General features: G+C 50.8%; 1 protein-coding gene across 1 annotated transcript in view; it reads left to right on the forward strand.

The window, feature by feature from the left end:
• Nucleotides 1–9577: 9577 nt before the first annotated feature.
• The window catches only part of GPC4 (glypican 4), a gene marked incomplete at both ends in the record, with an annotated part of 65287 nt that continues 47732 nt past the window's right edge, over nt 9578–27132 (forward strand). Inside the window, 2 exon segments of the mRNA XM_080352439.1 lie at nt 9578–9685; nt 9688–9952. Coding sequence (XP_080208565.1) covers nt 9578–9685; nt 9688–9952 — 373 coding nt within the window.

A 27132-nucleotide genomic window follows, 5' to 3' on the forward strand; every position in this document is an offset into this window, starting at 1 on the left:
TTTGAGGCACACTTCTATTGGCGGCTGAGAACATCCCTCAGCCCCATTGTCGCTATTGCCAAGGGCATCTTTTGCAGAGAACCAGCTCGTTGTCCCCACAACGGGACAGTGCTGAGGCTGGAGGCGCAGCTGGTGAAGCAGCCCCTGCTTCACCTCGCCTTCGGTGAGCCCGCTTTTGGGAGCAGGCTGCTGGGCCCTGCAGTCGAGATGTCGCTGAAGTGATTCAGGAGTGTGTGTGTGTCTCTGGGACATGTGTGCTGGCTTACAGGCTCTGGAAAAGACCACCCATGGGAGCCGGTGCCATTGTCAATGTCACGGTATCATCATCCCAACAGCATACGGGCTGGTGAATGAGGCTCCAAGGCAGCCTGGCCTGTCTTAGAAACCAAATTAAATTTGGAAGAACTTTTTAAATTAAGAAATAATTAGAGTTCCACTCCTGCCATCTGGTTTTGCATGTTTTTGGTATGAGTTTTCAGTTTTCCCACTGCAGCCGTGGGACTTGGAAAAATAAAAACCTCTTTAAAGAGCTGAGACAACAATTTCAAGTGCTGGGCACTTACATTAAGTATTGTGAAACCTAAATTGCAAGAGCTCAGCACTGCTGACGATTACTTTCAGACCTGTGTCACAGAAAAGGAGCGAGCACACAGCTACCTGATGCTTCACTTTCTCAACCGAAACAAAGATGTTGTGAGTCAGAATGAAATTTTCCATGGAGAACTTTTGCATGGCCATTAATACCAAAAACTGCTGAGTGTTTTGGTTTGGTTTTTTTCCCCTTTGTACAAGAGCCTGTGGTGAGCGTCCATAGCATGGGCTCTGTGGGGGCTGGTTGGTTTGGGGGGGATGGGATGGTGAGTGTGCTGCAAGGAGGAGAGGTGGTAGCTTCGCACACAGGCAGTTTCAGAAGCGCAGCACAGAGGCGGCATCCCTGGACCTGCTCTTTCAGACCGACATGAAGCCAAAGGGGCAAATCATGGCTTTAACAGCCAGCAGGATGCCAAGTTCTCCAGAGAAGGGCTGCGCACTTGTCAGACCCATCTCCCTCCAGGTTACTCCCCAGGGAAAAGGGACATGGGGCTGTGCCCAGCCCTGCCCTGGTCATCCCGGGGGGTTCCCAGCCTTCGCACCAGGGATCATAGAAACATACAACAGTCTGGGTTGGAAGGGATCTTCAACGCTCATCCAGTCCAGCCGCTGCCATGAGCAGGGACATCTTCACCAGCTCAGGTTGCTCAGAGCCCCGTCCAGCCTGGCCTGGGATGTCTCCAGGGATGGGGCATCCACCACCTCTCTGGCCAACCTGGGCCAGATGCTGAGCACTGTGGGCTCTGAAAAGTGGAAAGAGGAGGTGAGAGAAGTCCTTTCTTCTCCTCCTTCTTCTTTTTTTCTTCCTTTTCATGCCCCTTTTTTCCTTTTTCTTTTCCTGGCTGTGGCTGGAGGCCATGGGCAGTCCCATCCCGCAGGCTGGATTTCCAGGGGATGGAGCGTGCAGGATAGCTGGCCTCGCCACGCAGCCCTCCGTGGTGGGGACAGTCAGGGCAGCACATCAAAGGGGCAGTGTCTGCTCCCACCACCCCCATCTCGTGGGGGGCACGCTCCCAGCCCCGTGGCATGGGACCACCCACACCGCCCCATACATCAATCAGCCCTGGCTGAATTTCGCCACTGGCCACCTCCCTGACCCCGCTATCTCCCTCCTTTTCCCCTGGGATTCAAGTGCAAATGCCTCGGGGCTGCGGCTGTACAGTCCGAGCACCTCGAGGTTCACCCAAGGCTGATGTGGGATCTTCTTCCAGCTGCGAGACTGCCATGTCCCGGCTGATTTACAGCAGGAAACATCGACCTGCGGGCTAACAAATGGCTGAATTTTTTCCTTTTTTTTTTCTTTCCCTCCCTTCTGATCAACTATTGCAATAAAACTACTTTCATTTTTTTTCTCCTCCTTTGTCCCCAATCGATGCCCGAACCGCAATATTGGTTAAAAATATCATCTGTGAAAAGAAAAGGCAAATAAATGAGCACATCAAAGGCAGCTGCCTGGGGCCTTTGGGTTGGGAGCAGAAACGGAGCTAGGCCCTGGGTCCATTATCTTGCTGATATCTAATGCCACCACTTCAGAGTGTGAGAATGGAGCCTTTTTTTCGCAGCCGAGCACACTGGCCTCGCTGGTGTTTGGGAGCACAAAGGCCGTCATCCACCCCGGCTCTCAAGACAGACTGTTGACATGTTGCTCTCAGATTTCATTCCTGAAAATCTGGAACTTTATGCCGAACAAATAACATGATCTTTTTCCTTCATCTGGAAAGGATAAAAACAATTGCTGGCATTTGGAGCAGATTGCTCTTTCTTTTCCTCCCTCCTGGCTTTCCTCGCAAGCCCCGACTCGCTCCCCGCAAGTCACAACTCGCATATTTTCATCTGAAAACTTTAAACCACGGGGGGTGAGGGGCGAGAGAGGAGGGGAATGAAAAAGAAGATTAAAAAAACCCCAAAAGATTGTGAGCAGCACCGAAATAACCATGAACGTCTGGCAGCCCGCATGCCGCCCTGGCCCCAACGTGCAGGCGGGATGGCATGAAATGCAGAGTTTGGTGTTTGGAGGGACACAGGCAAGGGCTGTCCGTGTTCAGCCCCCCAGCGCATCCCTGCTGCGGGGTGGATGGTGCCCTGCTGCGGGTTATCTGGTGGCATCCGTGCAGGGCTGGGATGGCAGAGAGGGTTGTGCCTTCCAAGCCCCGCGTTGTGCCCTCTGATGGGCATCACACCGGGGATGGGCACAGGAGCTCTGGCCGCTTTGCTCTGAGGTGGTCTGGTGAGTTGTCCTCAAGCAGCAGGGCTTGAGCCGGCAATCACACTGCGCCCTGTTCATCTGGGCTGCTCCTTCAAGGGATTTGGTTTTGGCATGACGCTGCCGAGGAAAGGAGCCGCATCAGCCCATCCAGCCGTGCTGCCAAGCCGGTGAGTGGTGTGTGCGCTGCCAAAACCTCCTGCCGCAACCCTGCTCGTTCTGAGGAGGTTTTGTTTCCTGCCACCTGTGTAAGCACACACATTTTTCACTGTGTTTACAAATTATTTTGAAATAGCCTTTAAACAGAATGAAGGGAGTGCTTCGGGGTAAAAACAACCAAAACAAAACAAACATTATTTTGTCATTATTTATTTTTGTTAATCATTATATTATTGATACTGTAGCATTGCACAGAACAGGACTGGGACAAACGTCACTCAGCGCCTATGCTTCCCCTGCTCTCTCGCTGACCCATTTTGCCTCCCACGTCCCAGGTGATTTCAAAGGGGTTGGCCACTTCTTCTCTCACCCGCTAACAAAATCCTCAAAGGCACTGATGCGCAGCCCTGCTGTAGCGAGGCAGATGTCTGCAAACGAAGTGCTGGCTGGACCGGTGCCCGAGTGGAAGTGCTTTGAGGGGAATGAAAGGCCCTCGGTGAAGTGCTGGGTGCAGTAATTAGGATCTCTCCCTGTCAAACTCGCACTGATCATCCCAGGCCCTAAGGAACCAACTCTGACCTCTCTGCTGACCATCGCAGTGCGGCTCCATCCCTGAGCAAGCACAGCTTGACCTGCAGCACAGCACCAGCGCTGCTGGTGAAAACCAGCCTCCCACCCCGAAGGAGAAAATACCATTAATGGTGATTCCTGGCATTGGAGGGGACCAGGACGATCTTGCTGACAACTGCAGAGCAATGCGCTCCCTTTTCCCCTGGCCCTGCTCCGTGGGTTTTTAGCTGGCATGAGGGAGCTCAGGCAACATGTAGATATTACTCATTTTTAAGCAGTGCCAATGGGCTGGGTTATCTGCTGCTCTGACCATGCCTCTGTCCCACTCTCTCCTTTCCATGGTAGGACACTATTTCCTTCTGCTCCAGACAGCACTTGGGATTGTTGCCCTCTGCCCCAGGTCTACAAGGACCAAGGCCACATGGCCAGCAAGGCCACCAACATCAGCCAAGGCCATCTCCAGCCATGCCATGCTGGCCATGTTTGCCGAGAGCTCCAGGGCCTGCCAAGAGCAGGGTATGTTTGCGTACAGCAGATAGGCGAAAATAAATATCGGGTTTGAACTGTGGCCAGAGAGTTTTAGGTTGGCCATTAAGAAATGCTTTTGTGCAATAAGATCCTGAGTCGGTAGCTGGGACAGGCTGTGCAGTCTTGATCAAGGAGGGATTTTGAGAACAAGGAGAGAGGGGTCAGCACAAAGTTGGTCCTGCCAGGCCAGGGAGGGAGGCATCAGGTATCTGAAGCTTTTTCCTGTCCTAATCTCTGCAGCTCCGGGCTTCTCTGAACCCATCAGCTGGGTGATGTGCTTATCTTTGGAGTGGGAGACTGCACGTTTAATGCATGAGGCTAACCCGAGTGGACAGGCTGGAGTGTGTGGGCTGGCCACGCCACCGCTCCCAGCACCCACAAACCTCACTCTGCCCCTGTCCTGCCGGTGCCCACCCCGTGCCAGGCTGGCACCAGTACCGAACCAGCTCTTAAAAGGGGGAAAAAAAGCAGCCCAGGAGGTGATGCCTACTGTAAATACAGCCCAGAGCGCCTGGGGGAGGGCTGATCAAGGGACTGCCGCTTGGAAGGGATGGAAATGCAGGAACGACTTGTGGGTTTGTTGCCTCTGTCATCCCCAAATTATGCTATTCATCTTCTCCCCATCCTCCAACTGCTGCTCCCTCCCACCCCGCCCCGCTCCATGCACTCCCGCCCCCTTTCATGTCTGTAAGAAGATTATGCGAGTGTGGATGGAGAATTAAACGTCATGGCTGTAATTCACACCGAGAAAGGCCTGTGTGGGGCAGACACAGGGTCCCCGCAGGGTCCCATCCTGCCACCCAGCCTTCCCAGCAGCAGCCAGCCGTGTCGGGAAGCCAACACCAGCACAGGATGCATGACCACCCGGGGCAGGGAGGACGGGGATACATCCCTGGGGATACTGGGCTGTGGGAAGGGATGTGGATGAGCCGGTGAGGATCCAGGTTGCCAGCCCAGCTTCCAGCATCAGTCCGGTGAGCCATGTGGCAGCCATTGGGGAGACACAGCCCAGGGATGTTCTTTGTGTCCCCGTGGTGGGGCAGCGGGGAGGAGAGGAAGCCGTGGCCAGCTCTGGAATGATGGTGACTGACGTTTGCTTGCTGGGAATCTGTTGGAGAATATTTTTATCCGCTGGGTGTGAGTGTGCTACACGTCAGAGCCATCTGCCACACAGTCATTTCTGGGAGAGCTGGGATGCACAGGCATGAAAATCTGTGAAAGTTAGTGCATTCCTCTGCCCTTCAAGGCTGCGTGTCCCCAAGTCTCCTTCCTGTGCTGTCCGGGGACAGAGCTGGGACAACTTCTTGTCCTGCTGGGGGAGAGACAAGCACTTGCATTCTCTAAAATGGAGATGGTCTTGAGCTCTGCACAGCAAGCCCCTTGCATTGCAAGCCAGTTCAGATACAGGAGGCTGAGTGAAGCCTTTACAGCAGCTTCATTGCATGCCCACCTTGTTGCCCTCGCCCGTAGCCTGTTCCCTCCTGCGCTCTTAGCGCCTTTCCATCAGTTCAGATTGCTTCGGGAAGTGTGCTCAGCACCTCGCACCCTGTCGCGGCAGAGCCCGACCAGCATTGCCCCGTCTTGCAGAAGGCAATGAGGAGGTAACCCCCACTTACCCCAGAGCCGAGCAGTTACTGTGGGAGGTTTCTGTTTGCTGGACACGCTGAAGGAGCCCTAGGATAAAAATAAGTGATAAAAATAAATGGAGACATCAGCCCATGCTGAAACACCGGATCTACTTGCCTTGAAATATCAAGCCGTTGACATCCGAAACCCAGATTCAGAGCAACATTTTGCAACTAGCAGAATCCCCCCATCCTTGTGACAGATGCTCTGGATCAAACACAACCCAATTTGTGGCATTTGGGGTTTTATCAAAGGAAACTGTTACCACTCGAGCCTTCTTTGCTCCAGCCCGACCGCTCTGCCGCAGGAGAGCGAACGCGCCTGGTTCGGGTTTACAATGAGCTGTCTCCTGCTGATGAGCTGTAGCTGGGAAAACATGCCTGTCCAGTTCCCTTTCAACACTTTCTAAACTCCTTGTGGCCCAGGCTTTCCTGCCAGAGTGTAGGATTTAATCATCCTTAATGATAGCCAGCCCAAGGATTGCATTCAGCCAGGTTTTCCTAAAGGGCTACATCTGAAATCTTTATCTGAGTACAACCCCCCAGTAAATTCCCTGATAGATGACTGGAAACACCAAAGGGCTGCAGCAGAACTCTGGCCAGTACCAGAATTAAACTGAACCAAAAGCTTAAGCCATTGTAGGACCCCAGCGGGATTTTTGGATGTAATCAGTACCACTGCTGGGCTTGGCGTTCCTCTCTGCTGCCAGAATTTGTCGGTGCAAGAGGAATGCCCTGCTCCCACCAACCTGAAGTTCAGATCAATCCAGCAAATCCTATGCAGGTAGGAATTACTGTTATTGATTTTTAGTGTAAGCTGATACATCACCAGCATGGACTTGGTTGATACTGGTAAGATTTATACTGATTTAACTGCACCCCCATGAAGGGTTTGTGCCAGCTCCTCTGGAGCAGATTCAAAGTGGTTTTAATTAAACCGATGCAACTTCATCGTGTGGACAAAGGCTCAGGCAGGAGCAGCATGGCCTGTGCTGAAGAGGAGAGGCAGCACAGGGGAGCAGGCTGGGTCTCCTCTTGTTTCTCCTTTCCTATCTTTCCTTCTCTCCAACAAGCTGGAAAGCTGCAACTTTTCCACTAAATGAGATGACGGAAATTTGAAATGCCAAGTTGTGCAAGGCCTGTGGCATATGCTGGAAGAGGCTGGGTGCAGATGCAATGCGGGTGATGTCACCTTGTCTCTGTCTCCTGCACCAGGGACAGTGACAGCTGCACCAGCTGGTCCCCACCACAGCCGGCTCTGCCCAGACCAGGGGTGCACACATCAGTGGGATACGTTGGAGTTCCCCCCAAATAGCAGAGGAGGCTCACAGGTGGGTCTGTGAGTGGGCAGAGCTGAGACGGGTCCAGAAGCCCTGCAGGCAGCATGGGCTCAGCTCCCTCAGCAGGGAGACGAGATGGGGACAGCAGCCCCAGCATCCAGGACCATCCTGTGCCACCAGGGCAGGCCTCCACATATCTTCTAGGGCTGGAGAAGAGACACTGACTCCGGGGACAGAAATAACTAATGGGGAGAGAGGAGAATTTTGGGGGAGGCTGGAAGTCAGAAGTTTTTGCCCTGAAAGAGAGCTTCAATGTCTTTTTAAAACTAAACCACAAGTTTTCCCATCTGCTTTTCTCCATTTTATTTTCTTCTGGGAAGGGGAGACAAGTGGGGAAGGGGAACTGCTGAAGCAGTTTTGGGTGAGGGGGCTGGGGAGGTTCTGCCAGATTGGAGAAAACATTGGATAAGGGGAAAAACTCAGAGACAAATTTCCATTTTGAGAGAGGCTGCTTTCCCATTCCTTTAGAAAAAAAGTTTTTCATGAAAAATTTCAGGCAGTCCCATTGTCTTGCTGCAGCCTTTGATTTAACTACTTGATCAAGTATTCGACAAAACCCTCCGTGTTTTTTCAGGACGTTTCTTAAATCCTGCCGAGGTATGGGATTATGAGAAACAACAAATGGCAAGCTGTCTCTAACCCCACAGACTTTCTCACTCTCGTTTTCTCTCTCACTTTGGAATAAAAAATGCAGTGCTCCCTGCTGAGTTCTCTTTAAAATTCACATTGTCTCTTCAAATAAAGGCTGGGAGGGTGAGGTAGTGCTTTGAAAACCAGAACTCAGTCATACATTGCAGGGCCAGATCCTAGAGGATTATTCTCTCTCAGGACACTTTATAACTTCATGAGAACTTCTGGCCTGGCTTGTCTCACCAGCTCGGTGTGAGTGGCCCCAGCGGATGGCAGGGTGGCTGAGATCCCTCCACCCCTTTCCAGCAGGGTGGCTGGATTTGCCCCGGGAGACTTTTTAAACCATGATAAAGCAAATTCCAGCTGTGGCCCCTGGCATGCCTTGGCCCATTTCCCGTGCAGGCGGGGGATGCTCCCTGCATCCCTGCTGGAGGGGAAGCCCTGCCGCCGCAGGGCCCTCTCCATTGCGCCGGCCCAGGCTGGGCTGCGGTAACAGACAGCGCTTTCTGTTGCTTTTGGTATAATTCCTCGACTGCGGCAGCCTGTGCTGCCCTGGGGCTGTGGTGAGCTGCCGGCATCGCCCCCAGAACGCTCAGAGCTGAACGAACCTCTTGTTCCCATGAGAAGTGCTTGGTGGGGCAGTGTGGCTGTGCTTTGCTGTCAGCGCTCTCTCGACAGGGAAATGAATAGAGGGTCTTTTCCTCTCAACCCACCCGGCGTTTCGCTGACAAAAGCTTGAGAGCAAGGGGGTGAAGCTGGCAACTTCCTTTGCTTTTGTTTCAGTCTGTCCTTCCCCAATGCAGCAATGAGAGAAATGAGTATAATAAAGGAGCATATTGAATGTAAACCACTGCACGTGTATTTAAACAGTGCTATCGCCAGGCCATTACACCATCATGGGGCAAATTACACCGTGCCAAGACAAGGCACTGGGCACAGACATACAGATGCTGCAGCAGGACAGAGCTGCCAGCACAGTATCCACACCCTGGGACATGGACACCGAGACCTCACCATGCCAGACAGGGAACAAAGTCTCCTTAAGCAGACCCTTTAAGTGACGTTACAGCTCCGTGAAATTCTGACAGCGCCTGTCATTCTTGTAGTACCATTTCTGTGATTTCCAGTAAACAAAAGCAAGTAGTAATCGTTGGGCAGAAATCCCTGGTCCAAGGTTCTAGCGTGGCTTGTATACATTTATGCATGTGTCTGTGTGCTGGGCCAAGGTTTGAAGGAGGAAAGGTGGCTGGAGCATTTTGGTGTCTGTGTTCCTGAGGCCTCTGCCTTGTCGAACTCTTGGAAACAGAAAATCAGTGTAAAAAACAGTTTTGACGAGTCTTTCATGCACGTAGTTCAAACCTGTCACAGCGATGTCAAAATTAATCAGCTCAGTGAACCTATTACACCTGGAGCAGAGCTGAACAATCCACAGCTCCAGCTAAGGAAGAACAGCCAACCCAGCCCTTTCCAACCCCTACTAGGGAATTTCTCTTTCCCTTGTGGGGCACTCCGGAGTGGGGGATGGATGGGAGCCTGGATGCCAGGTGGGAACTCCCCGCGGCCGGGGGATGCTCAGACCCGGCTCCAGGCTGGGGCCAGCCTTGCAGGGAGGCGGAGAGCTCGGAGTCCCCGAGCTGGCGGGGACGTGGCTGCGGGCAGAGCCCGGGGCGGCGGTCCCGGGCCGGGCTCCCCGCGGGCGGCGGGCACAGCGGGGCGCGTCCCGAGGAGGGGGCGCCCGCTTGGCGCCCGGCCGGCGGCGGAGGGGGCGGGCAGCCCCGGCCTCCGCTCCGCCTCGCTGGGCGGGCGGATCCCAGCTCCCGATTTTCGCGGGAGCTGCAGAGGCTTGTCCGGGCCCTGCGCGATCCTGCTTGGCTGACGCCCTCCCCGCCTCCCTCCTCCTCCTCCTCCTCCTCCTCCTCCTTCACCACCCCATGTGCTTCCTGCCGGGCCAAGTTTGCAGAGCGCCGCCGCACGCCGGGCCAGCGGAGCGGAGCCGCAGCGGAGCGGGGTGCACGGCGGCGGGCGCGGCTCCTGCGCGGCGCGGCGGGGCAGGCTCGGCGGGGCAGGCTCGGCGGAGGGCCGGCTCCGGCCTCGGGGCGTTCTCCCCCGGCCCCGGCGGCCCCTGCCCGCCCGCACCATGCCGCGGCGGCGCGGCTGCCTGCCGCCCCTCCTCTGCACTTTAGCCGCCCTCAGCCTGCCGCTGCTGCTGGCCGCCGAGCCCCGCGCCAAAAGTTGCTCTGAAGTGCGGAGACTCTACGCCGCCAAGGGCTTCAGCCAGAGCGAAGCGCCCAGCCACGAGATCAGCGGTGAGTTGCGGTCGTCGCCGCCGCCTTTGTCCGTGCTCGGCCCGGGCCGGCGGGGTCCCGGGTGCGCGCCCGGCTCTCCCCGGCGCGGCTCCCCCCGCAGCGCGGGGCACGGCGCGGAGCGGGGCGCGCTGCCCGGCTGGGCTCCCGGCACTCGGCTCGGTTCTCCTCCCCGCGGCTCGGTGCTTATCCCGGCGCGGCAGCGCGGAGCCCGGCGCGCTCGGCTCCGCCGTGCCGGGGTAGCGGGCGGGACCGCGCCTGTTGCCGGCTCCGCTCCCCGGCGGTTTGCGCGGCGGCGGGGCGGGCGCTGCCTGCCCTTGGGCTGCCTTTCGGCCCGGCGGCGGGCGGCCCCGTCCCGCCCCAGGTGCCGCTCTCCCGGCAGCCTGCTGGCGAGGGGACGGAGAAACGGTTTGTCTGCTCTTTTTTTTTCTTTCTTTCTTTCTTTCTTTCTTCCCTTCTTCCCTCCACCTTCGTCCGGAGGTACTTGTGCATCCAGGGGACCGGAGTGCTCACAGCCGGCAGCAGTAGGAAATGGTAGCTAATGTACTCACACCCAAAACATTTTATTCTTTTTGTTTCATCCTTCATCTCCCTCCCAGGGCCGCTGCTTTTATTTCCCCTTCTGAATGACCTACTGGACCGCATTCTCCGCGGAACAAAGGAAGTGCCTTTTTAGCTGGAATCCTCGGAGACCACCAAGGACTCCAGCTCATGCACTGCAATTTTGCACTACTTTCAACAATAACAAAAATGCATGACTGAATGGCTCAAAAATGTGGAGTGTTAGAGGCATTCATTTCAGTCTAGGACACTGTCACAACACAGACAGACCCCGAGTAAATACCTTTAGACTGCTAAGATAGAAGCTGGGGGTAATCTTTACCATTGGTGTGCCCTCCAGATATGCATACATTATCCTTTTCACTGACAAAACTAAAATGATTTCAGTCGGTTGTGCTTTTATATGGTCAGACTAATGATATACGCTTAGCCTACATCTGTTTGAATAAAATTGCTGGTCCGTTTACTTCTCCAAGAAATATTTTAATGAGAAACGTCTGACTGGTTGCAGTTAAAATACTCTCTCCTCTTTACCCTCCCTGCTTCGTAAAATGGTCTCTAATAAATAGGCTTGGATTTGATTTGGGTCCAGCCCTCCTCGGTGTAGGATTAGGACGTGAGCAGGATTCCTCGTAAGTCTGGAAGGTTTGACCCAGTCCTTATTTCATATATTATTGTTCAAAATGACTCGGTGGGCTTTGGAGGATCTTGGGAGTAGGTCATGATGACAGGGCTTCCATTTGAGGCTTTAGAGCAGTTGTTGGTTTGACCCTGTGCTTTTGAAATGAGGGGTCAGAGAAATGTGATGAGCAAGGTAAGATTATTTGACAAAAGGAGGGCTTTCCGCAATGACACGCTGAAAATACTGGCTGGGTTATGTTGCTGTTCCAGGGGCGCGGGGAGTCTGTCTGGCCTCGCTTGGAAAGCAACAGGTCTTGCAAACTTATGTTCTAAATGTCATCCTGCTCTGCAGGGTGTTTCGGAGAGGATGGTGGCAGTCTTTAAAGGAGATGCCCTGTGTATAGCTTTAAAGTGTGGTGTACCTCAAGTGTGACTGCACTTAAAATTAAACCTGGAGTGGGGTGCTACACCTACTGCAGTTTCACATTCCCCTGGCAAATGCACGTGGCTTTGGTGTGTGTGTCACTGTTCGTAGGCTCTGGATCCCCTCTTGTGCTGCTCAGTTGGTATATGCAGATGGGAACTGCTTGTCCCACTCCTGGTTTTTAACTTTCTGAGTGTGTCCTGCTTCACCTGCCAGTGGCTTTGCAGGGTCAACACAGAGAACAGTGTGCTGTGAGCTGGGTGGGAAATGCCACCCGTGATAACGCTGGAGGCTGAAGTCTGACACCAGGGTGAAAAGTCTGTGGTGTGTATTGTGTCTCAAAACATGAGTCACTTGCCAAACCTTTGATTTCAGTTGGTGTTTCAGGTGATAGCAGAGTGGTGTCCTTCAGCTGGGTAAGTGAATTGGGAAGGCAGTTGCCTGGGAGCCTGGCTAATCAGTGGGAACGAGATAAACGTGTGTGGGAAAGAGCTGTGTGTTTGGAAGAGTGTCCCATTGGGCTGATGGTGGCAACTGGTGATTTCTGCTTGATAGTACCTCTCTGTTTGCCAGAGGGTTCAGCAGGCTTTGATGATGATGGGATAATGTAGGAAATGTGGTTACTACTGGCATGAACTCAGGTCCGAAGTCCATCAAATTCTTCTTTGGATTTTTGTACCAGTTTGGTGGATTGTGCTTTTTTCTCCCGCTCTCTTACAGAATTGCTTTAGATCACAGCGTACAGACAGAAACTTCCTAGCGCCTTTCCAAAAAGGTGTCCTGAAAGCTGTGGTAAATCAGTTTCTGTAAGTGTAGTGACTTCCTTGTGGTCCGAGCGGGGATTAATGATCGTACAAAATGCTTTGTCGAAGGGAAGCAGCGCGGCAGCGTGGGCAGCTGTGCCCCTGCACCGGCTGTGAGGCAGCGAGCGAAGCTCACCCTCGCTGCACGGACGTGGGGGCTGTTTGGGGGATTAGCAGCATCTCATGTGGATTTTTTTGCCACATTTATGTTCTTCTGGAGCACTAGATGTGTCCAGCTTTTTTTTTTTTCTCTTTCAAGGCAATGCCTATTCCAGCAATCTTTTTATCTGTACCACTGCTATTTCAGTTACATTTTAAAAGGCTGTTCCTTGTCCATAATTACCCAAGAGTTCCATATAATATTTGTTTTGGACAAGTTTAGGACCTAATTAGAGTATGCATACATGGGCGATGATACCTTGCTGAAGTACATAAGCATTTCTGAAAAGTGCGCAGCTGATCAACTCATTGCTTGCTTGGTAAGAGGTATATAATGTGTTACTTGTACTTTTATGTTAACTTGGTGTTAGAGGTGTAAAGAGATACAAACGGCTTCTACACAGATTTACAGGAGCAGTAAGTCGTAGTCCTTCAGAACTGCCTTGTATTTGAGTGATCTCTAATAGCTTCTGCACCTATAGCCCTGTGATGTAAATGTTGCAAAGCACATGGCAATGGTGAGATGCAATCTTGCTGCTGTTGCTGGAGAGATCAGTGCTTGCGTAGAGCTGATGTAGAGGGTTTGTGAAACTTGACTCTTGATAATGCCTAGATAGTAGGTGGTTTGGGAAGAGCACCAGCCTGTAACTGGTTTTAAGGTTACTTTAAAAGTTTCCTAAGGAAAGGGCACATCTGGGGAAGGTCTCAGTGCTACAGCCTGTAGCGACTCACTTTGTTCAAAAGCTACCTGGGAAGTGTCGTTCCTTATTGAATCCCCAGGTGTCTCGGGGCTGTGGTGGTGATGGAGCAGGACTCCCTGAGAGTGACCATCTGCAGGGGCCACTTACGCTGGTTGGCCTGGTGTGGCTGCAGAAGGAAATGCAAAGTGATCGAGTGTCGGTTGCATGTGGAGACCCACAGTAGGTGGCTGTGATTTAAAAACAAAATACCCCAACATTTCTTTCAAGAGGCTTCTTCTTGCCCTCAGGTGTTAAATGGATGGAAATTCCTTCCCTTTTCCTGCTAATTGGAAGAAATAGATGTTTCTTTTCCTGGATTGAAAAGGCGGGGGTAGGGGAGAGAACTCAGACTTACCTATTTGTGGAAAGCATTATCAATGAACCTGTGAATTTCCTGCAGAAGTGTATATACCTGACTGTGACTGGCACTGCTCTCCTGATTTTGTGGCGGTATGGGGACAGGCTTGAGGGAAAGATCCCCTGTTGGGGAGCACAGAGTGAGCCTGGAGCCTTTGCAGGGAGCTGGGTGCAAGCACTCTGTGTTCAGTCTTAGTAAAGATGCTCGCTGTAATCTTTGTATTTAAACCAATAGCTACATTTATTTGTCAGGAGCTATGAAGAATGATTATTTCACCATCACAGGGGAAATCGCTTGGCCCTTGATTTTGGACTAATGGGATTTTGCCCAAAGTAACTTTGTTTGTGTGCGCTGATGTCCTGCTGCTCACTCGTCTCAGTCATGTTGATGTTTGCCAGCTGGGTGCCGTCACCAATGCGTCACCCAGGTGTGCCACCTTGGTTGGTTGGGAAGGCTGCCTTGTTGGCACTGCTGGTTTACATATAAGCTTCAGCAAATGCTTTCTCAGTTTTTCATGTGCTGCTCTTCCGTGCGGCCTGTTCCAACTGAGAAATGGTTTCTGGATCTCGTCCAGGTCTGTGTTACTTGTGTTGTCTGGCACTGCTGAGCCTGTTGCAGTCCGTTTGCACAAGACAGCTCCTGGGATTTTGGGGATATGAGAAGTACTAGATAATGCCTGGTACTCCTCGCCAGTTGTTTCAAGGTGTGTAGCCACCTGGCCACCAGCTGCAGCTGTTTGCAGTGGCTCTTGTCCAGCGAAGGCAGTGGTCCTTGGTGGGCAGGGTGGTTGACCACCCGCGGGTGGGGAATTGACCATCAGAGAACATCCTTGTGGCAAACGCAAGTGCTGACATGGAAAAGTAAATGAGAGAATCGCTTGAAGTATTTTTAGCTGCTTCTAATGTCATTTAGCAACTGGAAACAGCGGGAGGGGGGAGCTGGCAGGGTGCAAGTCACCCGCAGAGCATCATCGAGCAGCCAGGTGGCCGGCGCTGGTGGCCGGCTGGCTTGGTGAGTGTTGGTGAGACCCGGCGGTGGCTCCTGACTGACTGACGGCTCTGGGCGCTGCTTGCCTGGGACTCTGCTTTCTCCCTGTAGATCTGCAGCGCGGGGTTTTGTTCGACTGCAGCAGTGTGCCGTGTCTTAGCAGCCGGCAGCGTGAAGCATGTGGTTAGCAGCAACTGCTCGCAGTGGTCCGGGCTGAGTGGGAGTATCATTTTCCTTGGCAGACACTTCATAGAAAGTTCTGTTTTTTCTGCCAGAATAAGCAGTCATTACATTCCATGCAATTCATAGTCAAATTATTATCTATTGTTAAAATTGCCTTAATTATCAGATGTTTCCTTAGACATGTAGCTGTTTTTTAAAAGGCTGAATTGAAGTGTGTACATTGTGCAGAAGGCCAGAGCTGCACAATGTTTTCAGTACTGTTTTGTAGTTTCAGGGAGATTTTCTGTGGCTTTCATATGTCAACAGGCTTTTTATTCTCACTGAAATGGCACCGGAGCAAGGCCAGCGTGGCAGCGAGGCGCTGGGTTTGCCTCGGGTCTCTGCCTCTCCCTTCAGCTGTGGTATTTATCCTTGGTACTGCTGGACCCGTGAAGTTCAGGCTGAAGCATCACAGCTGCATGGGAGCAGGAGGTGTGAGATGGTTCTGACGGGACAAGGTCCCACACAAGCATCTTCTGTCTTGGATATGCAGGTGGCACCTGGCCAGCAAGGCTGGGACCTTTGTCAGGAGGCTGGAAGAGTTGCAGGTTATTTGGGATGGTGGTGTCCATCCTCTCAGCCTGCACTGTAGTGTTGGCTCATGCAGGCCCCACCATCATGGTGATGTGCAATGGTTTGCCAACCCTGGGGGCACCCTAGAGTCTGTGTGGATGGAGGAGGAATGCCAGTGCTTCTTGAGAGGTGTCAGACTTGTTCTCACCTCCATTCTCTTAGCTGTTCCCCTGATAAGTAAAGGAGTGCTATGGATGTACCTATGTGTGTGTTGAGTTGTATGGGCTCAATCCTTCACATCTCCTCACTGCGGGTTTGGGCAGCACTATCCCATCCTTTACCTCCTTCCAGAAGAGTAGCGACCCTCTGGGACCTGATTAATTGCCTTTTATTTTTTGGCAAGGACATTCTTGTTAGCTGAGGGGGTCAGGGTGTGTGTCTCCTCCCGGCGGCCTGGGCTGAGAGCCGGCTGCCAGCCCCGTCTCCAGGGCAATAACCTCCTCACATTCCTCAAATTCCTCCGGCTTTCTCTTTCTTTTGAGATTATGAAGATAACTTCCTTCTCCCATTGCTAAGCAATGCAAGGGCCCAGGAAAACTCTCAGATTTCCCCCTTGCTCCCTAAATTACCTTGTGTGGTCCAAGATGCCCTGCAGCAAACAGCTCCAGTGCCCTGGAAGGGGCAGTTTGTACGGTCAGCTGGGGTTTGTGCATCCCAGGAAGAAAGCTACTGCTTGTATTTTTTTTAATTGCCAAGCATTTTAATTAGAAGAGAATGACTTTGTTGTAACCCTGCCTCCTGGTTTGTTAAAGACTTTTCCTTAGTGTTTCATGAAACTATTTTGCCTTTCTAGCAGAGATTTTTGGGCTGTCTGTATTTTTCTTTGGCCGTGCAGCCCTGCAGAGGCTGCAGCTGAAGCACCATGTTTGTTCTGGGGGATTTTCTTCTTGTTTGCAAACCTCTGGTCCGGGAAAGGCATTTGGATAAAAGCAGTGTGCTGGGAAGAGGGGAGCCGCTGAGGAGGTGTCAGGGACTTTGTGTGTGGGGCTGGTGGCAGCCACGTGGGATGTCACCAGGCTTTGCCCTGGTGATGCTGTGGCTACGATGGTTTTCTTAGGATGGCTTGCAAACAGCCATGGTTGGTGCAGACGTCTTCCCCACTGATTTATGCCTTGTGGTCTAGCATGTCTCGTGTCTGCATGGCAAGAAGGATGGGATGGGATGGGGAGGGGCTGGTGGTCCCCAAGATCATCACTTCAGGGGCAAAGTGTAGTGGAGATGATGCTTGAAAAGTGTACAGAGGGGTATGCACTGGGTATGCACCTTTAAGGGCTGCCCAATATTGATTTTCATGTGAAATTAGAATTATAGTGCCTCTTTCCCAAGTATTACCTAATTTCTCCTCTTGCCCGCCCCCAGAAAGCACTCTTATGAATACTTTTTGTTGTTGTTCATCTTTTAAGGAAAAAAAAAAGTTTGTTTGCCGTCGTTCTACTTGTATATTCAGTGGTTTATGCAGTCGGTGGTTGATGGACTTGGACATGTGTGAGGGGTTTCTCACTCCTGGTTTTGGTGTAGGAAAGGTACATGGTCAGCAGAGAGAAGCTGCCCTGAGCAAAGGATTTTGAAAGAGTATTCCTCTTACTGTTTCCAGTTTAGAAGCTGAGAATTGTCTGGATTTTAAGCAAATTCAGATGGGAGCAAACAATGACGAAATGTTTAAAATATGTTTCAACATTTTTGTGGGAATAGGAACTGCTCTTATACAGGCGAGGCTGCAGCTTTCAGGAGGTGAAAATATGTGCCCCTTACACATTGTCAGCATTGTTGCTGCCTTTCTTTTTTTTTCTTTCTCCCTTTTTTTTTTTTTTAAATGCTTATAGGAAATTGGCTTTGGTAATTGAGTTTCTACAGAACCACAACATCCAATAGCTGTTCCTTTCCAGGGGTCACACTTAGGTTAGTTTAAGTAATGTGCATTCAGTTTAACCTCTTGTGGTTTGTAGTGCTATTCTGGAAATTACTGGTGATTTGGGGTGTGTTAGAGTGACAACTTCACAGGAAAACCCCAAATGTCAGGGTGTCTGGTTTTCAGAGGGCTCTGACCGCCTGCCTTGTGAAAACCAGGCACCCTGTGGTACGTCCCTCGAAGGGGCATGCTCACGTTGGGAAAAGTGGTTAAAACCTTTACGGCCTGTTGACTTTCCTTTTGAAGGAAGCCGAAATGACCATCAGTGAATTGTTTACCTATGTTGACGTATAATATTCTCCCACATTGAAGCACTGTGATGCTGCGTAGTTCCGGAGAGCCTGTGCTGGATGTGCAGTGCTGGCTCACATCACCCGGTGTGGCCGGTCCCCTCGCAGCATCTCTGATGGAGGAGCAGCAGTGCTCTGGACCCCCAAATCCTTGGGATTTTGGGAATTTGCAGGCAGCAGAGGGCCAGCTTTAAGAAATTATGAGGTGGGGCTTTAGCTGGGTAGCATTGACACTTTGGTATAAAAAGCTCTGTGTTGCAGGCTGCGATGACAGGAGGTGATAAATCATTCTTGGCTGGTGCTGCAGGTTCTAATAACGGTGTTTTAAAAAGATTACACAGGTTTTAGTACAAACTTTTTGCTTTGTACTCTCTTCTTTTTGAAAAGCAGAGCCTGTTTTGATTCAGCGTTCTTGGAACGTAAAGGAGGAGCCAGGATTTTTACTGGGCTAAAATGCAGCTTTTTTTTTTCCTACAAACATGAGGATCTTGTTGGAGTGTCTTTATAGTCAACTGGCTGGCAGTATCCCCTTTACAAGGGAGCTTGCTTGTTTGTTTTAAAGGTAACTTTGTCCTCGGGAAGATGAAAGAGCAAGCAGCTTCACCCAGCTCCACTGGGCGCTATTGGAAAGAAATTTGTGATGGGAAGGGACTTTGCGTAATAGCAATAAGGAGGGGAAAAGTAACCTCCTGCACCCTCCCTGGCTTTCCTTGGCCATTCCCATGGGAGGACAGGGCATTTATGTAATCAAAGAAACCAGCACAGTTATAAGTCTGATGGAGAGCAATTCCCCTACCAGATGTGTGGTCACCCAGGAGCACTTTACCTTTTCTCTGTGTAGTATGGGGCAGATTTTTTTTGGTGGTTGTTTTTTCCCACCTGCCAACCTTTGGGTGTCTAAAGTGTGGTGGCTGGCAGGTTGTGGAGCACAGGGTGCAGGACGGGTTGTCAATACATCAGTGACAATGTCCCTCTGCCAGGGCAGAGGCGCCGGGAGCAAGTGGCCAGCGTACAGATCGGAGGCCAGAGCGGTGGTGTCGCTGGTTTGGTTTGGACTGGAGGAAAACAAACAGACTTCCTCCTGAGTTTTGGCTGGGTTCGGAGATGGAGCTGAAGGTGCCATAGAACTGTATGCTTTTCTTCTTGGTGGGGGGAAAAATGGCTTTGATAGCATCTGCTAATGATTCAGTGCTGTTTACATAATAATTGTGGTTTGCTTTCATTAGCTCTGATAATGAGATTGCTTTCTTCTAGTGCAAGCACTTGCTGTTTGGTTTTACATGCTCCTGCCCCCCAAGCGTGGTGTGAGGGCTTTAAGCCTGGCCTGGCTTCCCTTCCCTGGCTCCAGGCGTGGAAGAAAGCTCACAACTTCTCATTGCAAAGGAGAGGAAGCGAAGGGGGCTTGTATCACCGGGGCAGCTTCTGAAAGACCCAGGTAGTGGTTTGGAGCATCATAGCATCTTAGAGTTGGTTTCGAATCCATTTTGGGTGATTTCTCAGTACCGCGCTTATCTTTGTACTAAACTCTTGGATTTAGCTATTGGCAAGGAAGGGAATCCGCTGACCTGCTTCCACTGGGAGGAAGATAACAGGTCCTTTTGGCTCTGAGATCCACTGCATCAGAAACACTAATCTGTGACAGCATACATCATGGGTATTATTCATGTATGCAAAACTACTGGATTAACTGCTGCAGCCTAACCTTGGTACAGTGCGTGTTTGCTTCCCATGTCTGAGGAGCTGTGGATGGTGATGTTGCCGTAGGACACGCTGCCAGCACCTGCCTCCTCGCAGCATCTCGCAGCATCCCGCCATCTGTGCAGCGGTGCCGGGGAATCACACCCACCGCTGAGCTCTTATTAAATAAATAATGGCATTGGGAGGAAAAAACAATAGCGTGAGCACTACCTTTTGAAAAGGTAAGGTTGTGTGTCTTTTGTTGTGTGGTGTTCGCGTGGGTGTTTTGGTTTTTTCTTTTTTTTTGGGGAGGGGGGGGTTACTTTTTGTTGTTTGTTTTTGTTTTTTTATTCCTTTTTAGCTTAATGGCGGGTGCATTATGGTTTTGGAGCAGCCCTGATGGCAGAGCCATGGCTGGCACAGGACGGGTCCCCGCTGGGCAGGAGGGTGGCGGGCTGCATGTGTGGCTTTGCAAATGCCACTTGCCCGTCCCAGGGGACGCACACCCTCTCCCCTTCGGCTACAAGTGACTGTTTCTTTAGAAACATACCCCAAGTCATTTGCTGCCAGTGGTAGATTAAGGGTTCAGCTGCTGGAGGGAGGGCCTGGGCAGAGGATGAGTTGACCTTCTCCTTTACAAAACAGAACTCTTTTTCTCCTTGGGCTGGGGAGGGTAACACTGCTCTGGGACACATGGCTTCTGCTAATTAGCGTGAGTTAATTGGGACTGGCTGGAGAGCTGTGGCTTGGTGGACAGAGGAGGCTTGAAGGGCTGTTTCTGCTCTGTTGTATCTGGCCTGCCAAAGGGTTGCAGAGATCCCGGTGGCAGGCACCTAGCTAGCAAAACCCTGTGTAACCCAGCTCCATCCTTTATTAAAGGCTCCTTTATACCACTTTTTTGCCGTAACCCCCACCAGAACAGCCAGTCTTTTCAGCAGCCTGATACCTCCCTTACCGGGAAGGCTCCTGTGCGGGGAGCAGCCGGGCTGGCACGGTTCTGCTCCAGAACAGACCCAGAGCTGCTTTGAAAACACTGTCTGTGAGTGGGTGAGGATGCCAGGAGAGCCTGGTGCTCCGGGTCAGCCCGAAACCAGGGATGAGTCCGCTTGCCAACCAGCCAGCTCGATGGGATGCTGAAAAATAGTTGTGGCGAGTAGGGGTTAATTCCTAGGTATCAAAATATGCACAAAAGGTTAAATGAGACTTCCTCTTTGTCAATGAATTACGGCTTTAAAATATTTGCATTCTTTCCTGAAAGATTTAGGAATAATTATATAGCACTCAGGAGCAAGGCATTGCCAGATAAACTTAACAACTCTATAATTTGTACTCGAGGCAGGGTTTCCTGTAAATGATAGCTTTGTTTAATGTTACAATACTGCTTCCAAATGTTTGCCGCGTATGAATTGCCAGCTAAACTGGACTTGTGAATCTGAGAGAGTATTTGTTTGTTTGTTATTGCAGACAATAAAAAACTGCCGTATTGGGCTAAAACTTGGCATCTCCTTTAAAACTTCTAGGCATCCTTCCCCAGGCAGGTTTGGCGGGGTGGGCAGCCTGTGTAGGGGTGCAAGTGGCTTTCCGACTTATCCGTACAAAATCCCTGTGCTGCTGTAGGATCTCCTCCTGCTTTGCATTTTTCTTTTTGTGGGGTTGGGAAAGGAACGCTGCAGTCGCAACACACATACTTTATTTCCATTACTCAAAGCCGGAGTCATGCATAGTTACAGCCAAAGACACTTCAGCAGCTCTGGGGATAACAAGATAGCTGACAGACTGGAATGCGGATTTATCAGGGGTAAAAACTGGCAAAATTCCTTATTTCTGATTCTTCTTTTTAAATAGACCCTTCGTGCTCCTGTTGCATGAGCCCCACCGTGAGTTTTAACCCCTTGTGTTCTCCCAGCTGTGTCTGGGGATGTGCAATGGAGCCGCCCATATGTCTTCTGGGATTAAATTGCTCAGTCCCAGTTAGTTCCTGGGTGTTGTTTTTAAACTATGAAGCACTTCCAGAAATGTTTTCAATGGGTTTTTATTTTCAAGTGCGAGCCTTTGCACCAGATGTGTGTTCGAGTGACCACAGAATGTAAATTTTACTGTATGTTGCCTTTGGACTGGCAGTTTGGGAGGCTACCGGGCAGTTAACATAGGAGGATTGTGCCATGAAATCCGCTTTCTTGGGATTTGATTCATATTAATTTATTTCAGCGCAAATCTCTTTATTGGCCTCAGTTACATTTTGATGTAGGGCTACTTTTCCTGTGCCTTCGTTAGGACCTGGAAACATTTGTATTGCTGTGAGAAATAGGTCATCTTTGGCTCTATGGCTTTTCGGTAATATATATATATTTTAATATTCTGAGACGTTAAGCAATTTCTTTTTGAGGAGGCAAGTTACAGCAGGACAAGCGCACTTGGAAGTTAAATAGATTAAGTGAAATCCCTCAATTCCAGGAGCTAGGTTCAGAAGGCAAGTCAAACTGTTTAGGGAAAGAGTTTCAAGTTAAAATTTAACTTTTCCTCAATTGTCTGCAAGCAGCTCATGGTGCAGCAAGACCTGCCTGGTGCCAGCCCAGCACAGGAGCCCGCCGAGAGGGCTCTGATGTGGCCGTCTGTGGGGTGGGTGGATTTGGAGATGGTGGTTGTGCCTGTGGTTGTGTGTCTCGACCGGCAGAGAACCAAGAGAATTTCACTTTTTTTATTGGAAAAGGAAAGGATTGCTCAAGGATTGCAAAACGCTTTGTTTTGGAAAAAATGTCATTGTTTGAAAATAGCATCAGAGCAGGAGGGGGGCAGTTCCGAAGCCTGCGGCAGTCTTTAAACTGTTTGTACATGGGGGATCTGGTGAAGCTTTGAGGCTTCAGTATCAGCTTGGACTTTTGTCCCTGCCTCTCCCTTTGGTGTTGAAGGATGGGAAAGTTTTTATTTTCTTTTTTTTTTCCTCTCCTTTAAAAAAAATAAGGAGTTTAAAATAAGGAAAGTCTTGACTTGTGGGCAGAAATGCTGATGTCTGCCTACACTGGAAGTATGCAAAACCTGGTCATGGTCAGCACTTGGGCTGTCGTGGGAGGGGTGCTGGCTCCTTGGTTCTTTCCCCTCCATGTGCTCTTTGCCTTGTTCCCGTGTTTATCCCTTTGGTTGTGCCCCAGCCATGTGGATGTGAACCAGCGTGGCCGCTCACCACTTTGGTGCCGTGCTTCTTGGCCTCTTTTATCCTGGTGCATCTGCAGAACAGGCTCATCCTCACGGTGGGAAGCTGCTCTGGTCACAGCCCAGTCACCCACTGGAGACACCCAGCCCACGTGGGAATGCCACTGATGGCAGCCCCTGTGACAAAGCCTTGTCTCGGCCCTGCACACGTTGCTTCGTGCCTGTCTGCTGTGGGGACTGCCCGTCTCTCCCTCAATTTTTTTATAGTGTTTTTGCTAATTGAGGGTGCTGAGATGGTGCTGCAGTGGCAGCAGGGAGAGTGGGAACCCTTCTCCCTGCTTGGGAAGGAGTTACACAACTGGTAAATGCCTGCCATCCTTCTAATTGACCATCCTTTCCCTGGGGCTCAGCATGCTGGGGGCTGATTACCTTCCTGCCAGTGGGTTTTGGTTGGTACCGCCTGGGAGGTAAAGGTCCTGTTTACACTCACTTCTCCCCGTAGGTTGCTCAGGGCCACGCTTAAGAAGACAAAATAAACCCATTCAGTGCCCACCAGTACATCCTGGATGTGATTGTCCCCTGATATGATAAGATGCTTTCAGCCAGGAGTGTTGTTTTTCCGCCCTGCTGAAGCGGAGGGCACGGTGCTGGGGCAGCTGTTTGCACAAGCCCAGCTGCTGTGCATGAGAGGGATCAAAATTTGGGTCTGCAGGCAGAAGGTCTCTGTGATACCCAGGCTTGAGACCTCCCAAACTCGCTTTTTCCAAAATACCAAAGAAAATGTGACCTTGCATTGGCTGGAGGGGAGGAGGCCTGCCTGGATGGGTGTAGCGTCTGCTGGTGGCTGCAGGGGACATTCAAGCTTCGAGCCCCTTTCTAGGCTAGGGAAGGGGTTTGGCAAAAGTAGAGGCAGGGCCTGGGTGGTTTGTCTTGCACAGACAGCGTGAGCCGTACAACGTGTGGGATGGACAGAGCCACCTCAGATGTGGGAAGGAGAGACGCGGTGTTCCTGTGCAGGGCAGTGCAGCCCCGTTCCTGCTGCCGCTGCCACTGCTGGCTCCTCACTGAGGCCTTGCTCTCCCCATGCAATTAAACGTGTTTGAAAGAAGGGTAGGAAAACCAAAAGGGTTGTTTTAAAGGATGCAGTGACCTCCTGTGCTCCCTGTGGGCGCTTGTCCTCTGCAGTTGCATCCTTCATCTGGGGTGCTGCTGTGCCTCCCGGGAGGATTTTGCTCTAACTTGGTGGTGTGGAAGCTGGCTTGCAAATTGTTGAAAAGATGCTGAGATTTATCTATGCTAATGGCAGGAGGAGGAGTGCCCATGTGAACCTGCTGGCAGATAAGGCTGGTGTTCACAGCTGTGGAGGGGAGGGGGGTAGATAGGGTGTCCTGGAGGGGGGCGAAGGAGGAATTTTTAATTCTGTGATACCCCTATCTTAATCCTTTCTCCCCTCTCTCCCACTCACTCTGCCTTGCCTCTTCCAGGGTAGATTAAACTACTCAGCCTCGCCTTTTCCACAAATACTGGCAGGCTGCTGATCCCAGGCCTGGGGAATACATTGGGAGTCTGTTCCAGCAGCGGGATGGGTTTTTGGACATAGGTCGCGTTTTGCTGGCTGAGCACAGTGCTTTGCTTGTGTGAGCTGGGTGGCTTCTGCAACAGATGCCCAGGCTGTTTAAAAAAAGAGAGAAAAAAGTAAAGCTTGGTGGGAGTAGCAGGCAAAGGCTTAAAAGCGCATTTTTCAGGTGAAAATCTTATTTACAAACCCAGCCATAGTCTTAGCTCAGATATGGCTTGTTCAATGGGAGATAAAGCTGAGACGTGGGCGGTGTTGGTGATGGTTCAGACTGTCACCGGTGCTGGGGGGTTGCACTCCTGTCCCAGTGCCGCTGCTTGCAATAGATGTCCCCGGGTGAGGATGCATCGGGCTCTGCCACCATGTCATCTCCTGGTGGGTGTCCTGCCTGCTGTGCCCGGGGTGAGGCAGAGCTGGGGTTGGTGCCTCCTTGCTTCTCCAAGGCCTAGAAAGGAGTCTGCTTGCCCCCCCTATCTTTTTTCCAGGGGCGCTAAGCCCAGGGCTGTGCCACTTGCTGGAGGAAGGATTTCCACCCCCAGTTTCTCTCTTCCCTCCCTGGCTCCTAGCTGTGCATGGTGGCCCAATTTCAGGGGCATTTCAAAGGTTTTGGGAAAGTTATACCTTGGGTTTTTGGCACTGGACTTCCCCGGTCTCCTGTTGTGCTGCTTATTTGCCTTTCTCAATGTGATGTTTCAGGCTCAGCCGTGTGCGTTTTTGGAGGTTTGACTTACTTACATGAACGGTTCTCAGAAAGTTCAGCTGAAAAGCAGCTTTTCTTCCTGGGAACAGCCAGGAACCACTAGTGTGTGATCTTTGTGTATAAAGTTGTCTTTCTCTCCCTATAAACAGTGGCCCTAGGATGGATGTGCTGTGGACCTGTTTAGATTTAAATCTGACCCACCTACTTATTTTCAGTGCTTGGCATCCCCTTTGAGCAACGTGTTCTTTCCTGCCTTTTGCAGTAACACATGGTGTGAGTTTTTTAACCTTTAAAATTGGAAAGTCCTATCAAGTTGTGGTGAGCTGCTGCAAACAGGAGCATATGATTTTATTTTTTTTTCCACCCACAATATCATATACACAGATTGCTCCTTAATTGCCCATGCAGCCTTTCTTCTGATGGCTTTACAAGCCAGGACCTGATAGGCACAGAGTGCCCATCGTGTGTCCTGCCAGCCCCTGGTAGCTCTGTCTGTGGGAGCGGGTGAGCTGGGAAGCACTTGGGTATGCCTTGGTCCTCCAGCTCCAATGCAAGAGTTGCTGGGAGATGAAGCTCTGCTGGCTGTCCCTCCTAGAGCCCTTCATCTGAGCTCGTTTCCCCAACCCTGGTTTGCATCAGATTGATGTGAGCTAATTATTTCTGAACCCCCTTTAATTGGTGCCTCTTTCTGCTCCAGCTGAAACTGGGAAATTGTTTCTACAGTTGTGAGCAGGGGGAAGACGTCAGGCAGAGCAGCATCACCCCTGGTTCCCTCCCAGGAAGGCTGGATCGAGGTGCTGGCAGCAGTGCTGGGGTCACTGATGAAGCAAGAAAAGCCTTTGCATGCTTTTGTGGGCAAGGCTGAAAAATGCAATGTGCCACAAACCTGCTGCTTTACTGGGTGTTTGCAGCATGCATGTGTGTAATGAGATGAAGTGCAGGTTCCTGCAGATAAACTCAATGTTGACTTGTGTCTGTGATCCTCTGGAAAAGCATCTCTGGGTTGATGGTAGTGGCTCCTCCAGACTCTTGTTCTGGAAAAACTGTTCTGCAGTGGGAATTCCTGGCTGAAATATTTGGCCCAAAACTGGGAGAGGCTGTGGAGAGGGCTTTGCGTTGAGCGAAACTGGGGGGGACAGCCATGGAGCTATAAGCATGGAGCAGTGTGGGTGCTTTGCCTTCCCTTTGGTGCCAAGAATGGTCTCTGTGTTTCTGTGAAAAAGCCTTGTGGAAAACTTTCCGCTTATAACTGAAGTCTCATTTATGTCTGCCCAGGACTTTTTCTTGGACTGAATTTTATTTTCTAAGCAAATGAGACTTTTTGGTCCTTGAGCAGCAGGGAAAAATACCTGTTCCATCAACTTGCAGTCCCGCAGCCCTTGTGGAGCTGGTAGCTGGTGGGGGTTTGTGGCGAAGGAGATGGTTTATTCAGCAGGAGCTGTGTAGGGCTGAGCAGGGCAGTGGGCAGTGGAGCTCTTCTGAACTGTCTTAGTTTGTGAGCCTTCAGAAAATTAACTTCCAGGGGGGCCAACAGCCCCCTGCAGTGCCTGCGTTAGGCCACTGCTGTGTGTGTGTTTCCATGGACCCTTACAGTTGTCCCCAGACCACAAACCGAATATGAAATACATCATAAGAGCCAAACTACCTTGGGGGAAAAAAAAAGCGTGGATGTGAAATGCATTTGAAAATCTGGCCTTTTGTGTATCATTTTTTGGAGTCTCTTAACCTGCTCTAAATTCTTAAGTTATCTGGGCTGTTAGTGTGCTTGGCAAGCTCTGCAGGCAGGGAAAGGGCTTATTAATGTGGGCTTTTACATAGATGAACGTGGTTGTGAAGTACTATTGACACATGGAAATGTTGGTGGATGCTTAGAGAAGAATCAGCTTTTGTGATAGCTCTGTGCCTGTTCCTTCTTTTGGATATCTTTACAAAACCCAGTTGTAGCAAAGCACATCGTTTAAAAAAAATGCATATTTCTGTGGCTTAAAAAGAGAGAGGGCTGGAAAAGCAAACCCCAAAACACACACACACACCTCCCCCTTCTTACTAAAAGTTTTGCACACATCGGAAACAAAAGCATCAGCATTTGCTTGTCAGAGCTAATAAAGTTTGCTTGGATCTTAATTTTTCTGCTTGATTTCACAAAGTAATTGAAACTTCCTTTTTGCTGCAAGGTCTTTTTTTTTTTTTCTCTCTCTTTAAAAAATATTCTTAAAAGAACATCTTTTGGTCAGTGAGTTGATGGAATTTTGCTCAGAAGGGAGACGCGGTTCAAGCGCAATGAACGCCTGGTCAGCTGGAGCTTATGGGACAAATTACTTGTGTCTGCAAGTCATTCCTCCAAGTTGAAAACCACCTAGACCAAATAAACCTTGAACTAGAGGTTTTATAGGAGCTTTTGAGCATGTAAGTGAAGCTTTTGTGATGGCAGTG

The sequence above is a fragment of the Nesoenas mayeri genome (genome assembly GCF_963082525.1).
Source record: "Nesoenas mayeri genome assembly, chromosome: 13".
Taxonomy (NCBI): Eukaryota; Metazoa; Chordata; class Aves; order Columbiformes; family Columbidae; genus Nesoenas; species Nesoenas mayeri.